This window comes from Austrofundulus limnaeus, unplaced genomic scaffold (assembly GCF_001266775.1).
Source record: "Austrofundulus limnaeus strain Quisiro unplaced genomic scaffold, Austrofundulus_limnaeus-1.0 Scaffold145, whole genome shotgun sequence".
NCBI classification, from domain to species: domain Eukaryota; kingdom Metazoa; phylum Chordata; class Actinopteri; order Cyprinodontiformes; family Rivulidae; genus Austrofundulus; species Austrofundulus limnaeus.
The window spans coordinates 162288-170621 of NW_013952547.1; the positions used below are offsets into that span (position 1 = coordinate 162288).

General features: G+C 38.6%; 2 protein-coding genes across 2 annotated transcripts in view; one reads left to right on the top strand and one right to left on the bottom strand.

Annotated features, from left to right (window-relative positions):
• The window catches only part of tmlhe (trimethyllysine hydroxylase, epsilon), a 6480-nt gene extending 2080 nt beyond the window's left edge, over nt 1-4400 (bottom strand). Inside the window, exons 1-4 of the mRNA XM_014016425.1 lie at nt 4079-4400; nt 3833-4009; nt 430-709; nt 222-341 (exon numbers count right to left, since the gene is read on the bottom strand). Of these exons, the coding sequence (XP_013871879.1) occupies nt 222-341; nt 430-709; nt 3833-4009; nt 4079-4226 (725 nt within the window). The 5' untranslated portion in view covers nt 4227-4400. The remainder of the gene's footprint in view (nt 1-221; nt 342-429; nt 710-3832; nt 4010-4078) is intronic.
• Nucleotides 4401-6926: 2526 nt separating this feature from the next.
• The window catches only part of mpp1 (MAGUK p55 scaffold protein 1), an 11751-nt gene continuing 10343 nt past the window's right edge, over nt 6927-8334 (top strand). Inside the window, exon 1 of the mRNA XM_014016423.1 lies at nt 6927-7230. Within this exon, the coding sequence (XP_013871877.1) occupies nt 7108-7230 (123 nt within the window). The 5' untranslated portion in view covers nt 6927-7107. The remainder of the gene's footprint in view (nt 7231-8334) is intronic.

Genomic DNA, 8334 nt, shown 5'->3' on the forward strand with positions numbered 1-8334 from the left:
GTATGTATGTATGTATGTATATATGTTTTGGCTCGAAAGCTAATGTGAAAGCTAAAAGGCTAAAGCTGAGGTTATCCTTCCATGAAGCAGCTCTGCTCTCCATCATTTTTAGCTGAAAGCTGTCCAAAATTATAACTATTAAATGCCAATATATTAGATATTTTTAGTTTGTATTACAGCTAACACATTTAGGACAGCTTAAAAGTCCAGTATGTACCGACCCACATGGCTCCTGGAAGTAGGAGGTGTCAGTGTGACGGTCCAGAGCCAGCTGACTGTAGGCGGAGTCTCCTCTGGAAAAATCTGATGTAAAGTTCCACATTCTCCCGTATGTCGTCTCCCTTATGACAATACGGAATAAAACTCAAATAAGAATGTGATTTTTAACAAACTGCTGCACTAAAACATGGTCAAAAGGAGAAGCAGTACCTGATGACACTGACCCTCTGTGTGACCGATTCAGTGGCTTCTACTGTAGTCGGGACGTCGTCCACAAACGCGATCCCGTACAGAAGGTAGTTCTGCAGGAAGCTCTTCAGTTCGCTGTCGCAGCTCATGAACCGGTCCCATTTGGCAGATGGGACGTTTGCATTCTTATAGACGTCTGCGTTCCACAGGATCCGAGGCTGGACAGTGGCCCGCTTCTTCTCTTCATAGCTGTTCTCTGCTAACCAGCTGAAGCTGAACTGTGACTGGTGACCACCGGGCCCTGTAAACATGACATTTCTCAGTCGCACAGTGTGCAAATGACCACGTTTAAAGTGAGCTTTTCTTGACATGACGCAAACATGTTCAGTATAATTTTTTACCATGTTCATTATTTTAAATAATTGATAAATTTGCCTGCGCTTTAGCTTCCGATTCAGAGACATGTCCTGCTGATAATCCTGCTAGCATGTGATCTTTTTTATATTTATAATTTCAGACTCCCAGTTTCCAATTTATATTGCTTTCAAAATTAACTATGAGGGCATRAAGACACCCTGAGCTGCTCTTCGTATGGTTGATTTTTTTTCTGCAGAGGAGCCGTTTCAACTAGACTTCAGATATCCAAAAATCATTATCATTTAGTGTCGTTTTTTTACAATGCTATATTTGAGTTGCATAGGATTCAGTGTATATGAACAGTTGCATAAAACTAAAATGTGACGTCTAACTGCAGTTCATCCTGTTCTGTGCTGAAAGGGTTAAAGAGCAGCTCATAAAATGTACAGTACGCATGCTTTTATGTAACAAACTGTTACACTGAAGAATTGAGCCTTTAAAGCAACAGCTCACAAAGAGCAGAGCTTATGGAAAAAACACACAGCTGACCTTGAACCTGCTTGACTAACAGGAAGAGGCACATTGGTCTGTAAGCCTGCGAAAGCATGTGCATCATCATCATCATCATCATCATCATCATCATTGTCTGCCTTCAGGCCAGCTGATCCCCATTTGTCACTTCCTGTACGACACGCTGCCACTCTCATGTGTTCATTAAAACACCAAGATGGACCCTCTCTTTGCAGGAGTCCTGCTGGAGCCCAGCAGGTAGAATCATTCAGTGCTTACAGAGGAGCTGTAGAACCTGAACCAGACAGATGACAAYGCTGAGAGCAATGCTGGGGTTTGGAATGATCACATCTTCTATAAAAATGTGACGTTGTGTAAATAAATAATTAACATCTGTCTGCAACAGGATCTGTTAAAGAACGACTCGGTCAAAGCTCAGGCCTCAGTTTAACTGAGAGTCTCTGCTTTGATTTAAAGATTTTTGGAGTCCAGCAGAACCCGTCCAACCTGCAGCAGTTTGAAACTAAGGTTCTGCTACTTTAAATTTATATTTGGTTACTTTTAAATGTAAATGTACTCATTTCAGCTAGTCTTTTGCTGCATTTAGCTACCAATCTGCTACTTTTAGCTTTTATTTAGCCTTTTGCTATAGTTAACTAGTCTTTGTTAATAATTTTGCTACTTTTAGCTTTTAATTTTAAATAAAGAACATCTGTTCCTTTTCCCACACCTGCTTCCTGTTTCTCCTCTCACACGCAGAATGTATTTACTGAACATCCCATGTTGCTCCGTGTTTTTTTTTCTCATTTAGTGAGCAGAATCAGAATCAAACGGACAGAAGAAGAGATGATTCCAGCTGGTTTCTTCTCTGCACTGATTAAAGCACAAAGCACCTCCGGTTCTGGAGAGCTGAGAAGTGATTTGAGCTGTCTGCTCCATCTGGGTGATTAGAGGAAGGAGGAGGAGGAGGAGATGAGGGGAGGAAGATGCTTGTCCAGCTCGAAAATCCAGATTTTTTTTCAGTGTAACAATCAGTGCATTCTGTTATGTTAGAGCTTGACACTGAAACCTAATGTAAAACGTTAAAAAGTAGCATCCCGAGTTACCAGAAGATTTTAAAAGTATCATTTACTCTCTTGAGTGTTTTACAGGCATCAGATTAAGAATATGTTTCAACTTTGGCTCTATACTAAAGYCTGTCAGTGAAGAAGTTACCGTTTGCTCTTTTAGACATAAAGTTTTCTTTTAGAAATATTGTATGTCGCAAGTCAAAAAACTTCCGTTTTTTTTTATGGTAACAGTTTAGAACCAACCAAGATATCAGGATTATGCTATTAGTGTTTTGGATTACTTGGATTATTTTCAGACAATACTGACAACAAAGTGACTGACAACTAACAAACTAACCTCAACAGGTTAGTGTCAACCCACCTGTCTTCAAATCGAAGGTCAAGAAGATGTGTGATGCAGACAGTCGTCTTTTGCTTATTTTTACTTATTTAGTATTAACTGGTGCTCATTTACATTACATACATGTTTAGCTGTTCAGCATTAGCTAGTTAGCAGATTATGCATTAGCAAAGCTAAACTTTTGGTTAGCTGTGCACCACCACTTTTGCTAACAATCTAATAAATTAGGACTACCATCTTGAATTGAGGTAACTCCAAATTGTTCTTTCCTATTTAASCTTCATTTAACCAAGAAGACCCTTTTAAGATTCTCTTATTCAACAAAGACTTAGCCAAGWCAGGCAGTGTAGTTACAATGTTACAAGACAGGAATTATAAGTAAGACATTAACACAGTTAAAACACAGACAATGTTAAAATAAAAAAAATAACAGATTATGAAAAAACAAGTGCATGTTAATAAATTAACCTCATCTGGGCCTAATTTCAGTTTAACTTTAAAAGTCTAAAGTTTAAAAGTTTACAGTCCTCCTGTTACATATTCTGTGCATAAGATGCAGAGTGAACTAAAGTTTTATTAACCAACTCATGGAAGAGAAAACAACAAATAATATTGTAAGCAAAAAGAAAAGAAAACAGAAGTAAGTTGGCAGTCAACAGAGTAGTGTCTTATATGTTTATAAATGTGTTTATACACACCAAAGTCTTTTTTAGGCCTATTAGTATACCAAACATTAATCAATTATAGATTTACATTCAGTGATTACTTTTGAGAATTTCATTAAAATCCATTGAGTGGTTTAGGAAATATTTTGCTAACAGACAAAAAGAGATGATACCAACACTAATTAGTATTAAGCAAAGATGTTGCACAACATCACGGTGCTTGCTGTATTTGCTGTGAATCAGTCTCAGCTACTAMCACACCAAATTTTAGGCACATGTCTGAAAACCTGACTGAGCCATAGATAGTTTTGTGTTTTGTAATTTCAGTCGGCTGTGGTGGSCATCTGGAATCGTACTGTCTCTAAAAGTTAATGAGTTGCAGGTGTACATATAGTGATCGCTTTCTGTTAATTTCATTCAGATCTGTGCAATGGTTGGTGAGATATTTTGCTAACAGGCACATAAAGGCCATGTGAACTCACACGTCAGCGTGATAAGGTCGTCCTCCGCAGCGGCGCTGTCAGGCCGGATGCTGAGATCTATGCTGCCCGTGTCCACGCTCCTCTGGTGGGTTGCAGGGTCGTAGGAAGAGGCGGAGCGGCAGTGGTCCCGCAGCCACACGTAGTTGAAATGCATCGGCTTCCCGTCATAGTTGAGCTCTGGTGATGGAGATTGAAATGAGGGTATAAACTAGTTCAAACCGGACAGGCTGCTATTATTAAACTCACCGAGGCAGTCTTCCAGTAAACGGAAACTTGCGGAGGTCTTCGCCCGTACCTGCACGGTGTGTCTGCTGGATGGATGAGAGTCTAAGGTAGCGGGCAGCAGCTGACGTCTCAGTGCGGGTCGCACCAATCTGTGAAGCGTGCAAAACATCGCGGATGTAAACAAACTAAAAACTGTTGTGATAAACCCACGGAACTCTTCTGGAGATGAGAGACACTGCGGTTCGTCTGACTTCTCCCTGATGATTTACGTCATTACATGTTGATCTTTTACCTCGTAAAACTCATCAGTTTGATGAGAAACCCCGAGATTAATGATTAAACACAAAAAGCCGCACTAGAATTTGAGAAGCGTCGTGACGTCAGAGTTGACGCATGCGCAGAATGCAATCTTCACTACAGCAGCAGTACCCGAATGTTACCAAAAGGGTAACTTTGCTTGCTGGATAAACCTTTATTTTACTGTTGTTAACAATAAAATAAGTACATTTTTGCATGAAAAATTAACCCATAAAAACACCATTTAGCGATTCTGCAAAGTAAAATAGCATATAATCTTCTCAACGTACCTTTAAATTACATTTTGTAACAGAAAAAATATATTTTAATTACAATCTTAATCTCAGAAATAATCTTTATAATCCTAATCATTTTTAATCTAATTAAAATTGAGCTGTGGTAGCACCTGTAAATCCCTTTATATAATGTTTAGCGTAATTGTGGATCTTGGAATCTGCCCCATTTAAATATAGGCCGACATCATCATGGCCCATCTGAGTCCTGAAGCATCAAGGGTCCTCACATAATCTCCAGAAATAAAATTAAAAGTAAAAAAATAAAAATAAAAAGGATAGGCGATATAATATTTTACTATAACTATTCTGAAAATACATAAAATAAACACAATTCAAATATGTTGCTGTAAAAGCTGTTTGGATTGTCAATAAGCCCTTGCTTGTATAGGGTTATTAGAAGTTTAGTCAGACCAGTTATATTTGACATCACAAGCCTCTGCAACAGATATTTTGTGAGTCAGAAGATGAAAAGTTTGGGAACCACTGACCAATAAAAAAAAAAAGAGTTTCCAAATCTGCAATTTTGCAAATAAAATTGTCTAGTTGCCAGGCCCGGTGATAAATGACCACATTTTGATGAACTACATACTTTTAAAGTTTCTTAGATGATGATTTTGAAAATATAAGGTTAGATATGGTGTGTCCAGCTCTATATGTAGATAAATACAGACTGATCAACGGGTTTTTAAAAAGCAGATCTATCCATCCCAGTAAAACTTAGTCTAAAAAGACTAGGTTTATCGGCTTTAAAATACTTTTAAAAATGTGCACATTAAAGCCAAATAATAAATTAAAAAGGTGAGTTTTGTGTATGAAAACAGCATACAACCTCTGAAGTGTTCAGTGGCTCCCTCTGATGTCAGGGTCAGAGTTCATCGGGCCCTGCTCCTGATGGCATCCAGTCAAATCTCTGCAGCTGTCTGAGAACTCCTCATTCGCTGTCAAAAAACACACTTTCTGTTTGTAGTGATATGGATAAGCCTCCAACACATGCCAGAGATAAGATCAGACTTTTATTAAAAATGACCGTTTTAATTGTTTTGGTCAAACCTTGAAATTAATTTGAAACATTACGTGATAGTGAGACACCACACTCAAATTATTTTATATGTTTTAGCTCAGTATTTGTAAAACTGACTTAGTTGTAGCCACATTTGTGTTGTCGAATGTTGATTAGCTGTGGCAGCCGTCTTGATTTAGAATAACTTGTTAATCAGTGAAAGATTTATATCCGATTACTTTCTGCAAGTTTGATTCAATCTGTCCAGTGATTTTGGAAGTATTTTGCTAACAAATGAAAAGGATTTACTCCCAAAATTTATTATAATGGTTTTAAGCAAAGATGATGCTCAGTGAGTAGGTTTGAATGTATGTATTGTAAGAGACTCACAGCTACAACCACATCAAATGTTAGCAGAATATTTGTAAAACTAACAGATTTAAAGCCATTTATGTGTTTTCAAGGGACACCTGGCTGTGGCGGTCACCATGAATCGGGCCAGTTCCAAAAGAGAAACATTTGCAGAGGTTCATCCAGTGATTATCTCCTGAAAGTTTCATTAAAATCCATGGAGTGGTTCATGAGATATTTTGCTAACAGAGAGAAAAATACTCACACTGAAGGGACATTTTAAAAGAGGGCCCAGATGTTATGTGTTGATTTTTTTTTTTGTAAAAAAAAAAAAAACGTGTATGAGTGCAGCAGGCAGCTTAAGGTGTGTTGTAATCATGTTTTAAAGTTTCACTGAGGCAGTCAGACAGGCTGTGCTCAATGGGATCACCATGTTCTTTAGGACGGCGTTGTTTTGCTTCCTCAAGCAGACCCCTCTTTGAAAACGCTGCAGTAATGATGCGTTCAAAACTATGGGAAATTTCACCACACATTTTAAAGTTGGCTCTTTGACCGAAACTCTTCATTTATTTCCTCATAAACTCACCAAAATGTTTAACGAAGAAGTATACGACTTTTATAGCTCTTTTATTTAATTGTTACTTATCGTCAAACTTTGAATCTAGCGATTTCTGCTATTTAGTTAAGTTAAACATGCAAATAAATGTTTTTATAAACGTCAACGCTCGTTCGGAGCTATATAAGTAAGTATATGAAACGCATGAAGCTTGAATTAACATTATGCCATATTTTATTGAAAGCATAGCAGGAGAAACGACCCAATAACAGGATTTTCCGAGCTTCCGGGTTGTAATTGAACGCATCAGCAGCCGGCGCCTCGGCGAAGCAGCCGTCCGTCACTTTTGGTGTTTACTTGCTTTGTCAGCGGTGTGTTCCCCCCCACACGCCCCGCTGTTGTTAGCAAAACCTTGGACTTTTGTCTCAGACAGAGACTTATCTCGTCGTCAGGACGTCTTATCAGCAGTTTCATCAAAACTGCTGTGGACCTTGAGCGGGGGCAAGTCGGGTTCACTGTGTGTGTGTGTTTATTCTAACAGGAGAAGAAGATGACGTTAAAATCCAATAAAAACGAAACAGCCGTCCTATTAGAGCCGCTGAACAGCGTCCGGACAGCCCTTTCTGACCTGTACCTGGAGCATCTCCTTCAAAACAAACCAAAGCCTGACAAGGTAAAACGGCCTTTTGTTTATTGCCTTTATTTGCTTATTTTACTCGGATGCGGGGTTTAAAGTGTTTACTTCCGGTTGTATTTTTAAGTGAAGTTTTTACAGCAGATGAGTGAAGTCATCTGTTTTTGTCACATCATCAACTCTGACAAAACCTCTGAAATCCTCTCAGCTGTCACTTTGTTGAGTTGACAGTTTCAATTCTGCCGGAAAAAAACCCAACTTCTTCTAGACTTTTGACCACTAAGGTGGAACTAAATCACATGATGATTTATCATGCATTGTCTGCTGCACAGAGCTGCATTTCTTTCACAAATGCAACACGAGTTGTAATACAGGTGATTAATAGTGTTGTGTAACTTTGCCTGCAGCTGGACTTTTAAGGGTTTGTTTACTGCATGACTTCTTTTCCCCACCAGGATGCTGGACGTCCTGACGAGTTCTGTTTATTTATTTAGCTCCAAGTCACAGCAAATGTCACTTCAGGCAAAACACGCATGCRCGTTATAAACATGGCATTTAGTAAAAGTTTTTTTTTTTTTCTGTCAAATCTCCAATTGGGTAGAAGGCGACAGTGGAAAGGAAAAACTCCCTTTTWACGGGGAGAAATCTGCAGCAGAACCAGGCTCAGGATAGGCGCCCATCTGCCTCGAATGGTTGAGGAAAGAGACACAGACCAACCCAGAATGACTGGTCCAGGTGTGGTTTATATGGGGAGAAAGACAAAGAAGAGCACATGTTAATGATAGAAATAATTACAAATACTAACATGAAGACTAGGGAGAGTAAAAACTGCAGCAAAGTGAAGAAATGTAGTCAGTTTGTCCTCCAGCAGTCAAAGCATATAGCAGCATAACTAAGGAATAACATAGGAAACCTAAACCTGACTATAGTATTTATGAGCTTGGCTATTTTTAAGATTTTAAATTATATTTTGAATTTGACAGGGAACTAATAAAGAGAAGCTAAAACTGGTGAAATATGATCCCTCCTTCTAACTTGTATTAGARCTCTAGCAGCAGCATTTTGATTCAGCTGCAGACTTTTTAAAAAAATATTTTTGGACACCCAGATAATAAAGAATAAAACTGCAGGATTGTGGGGGGG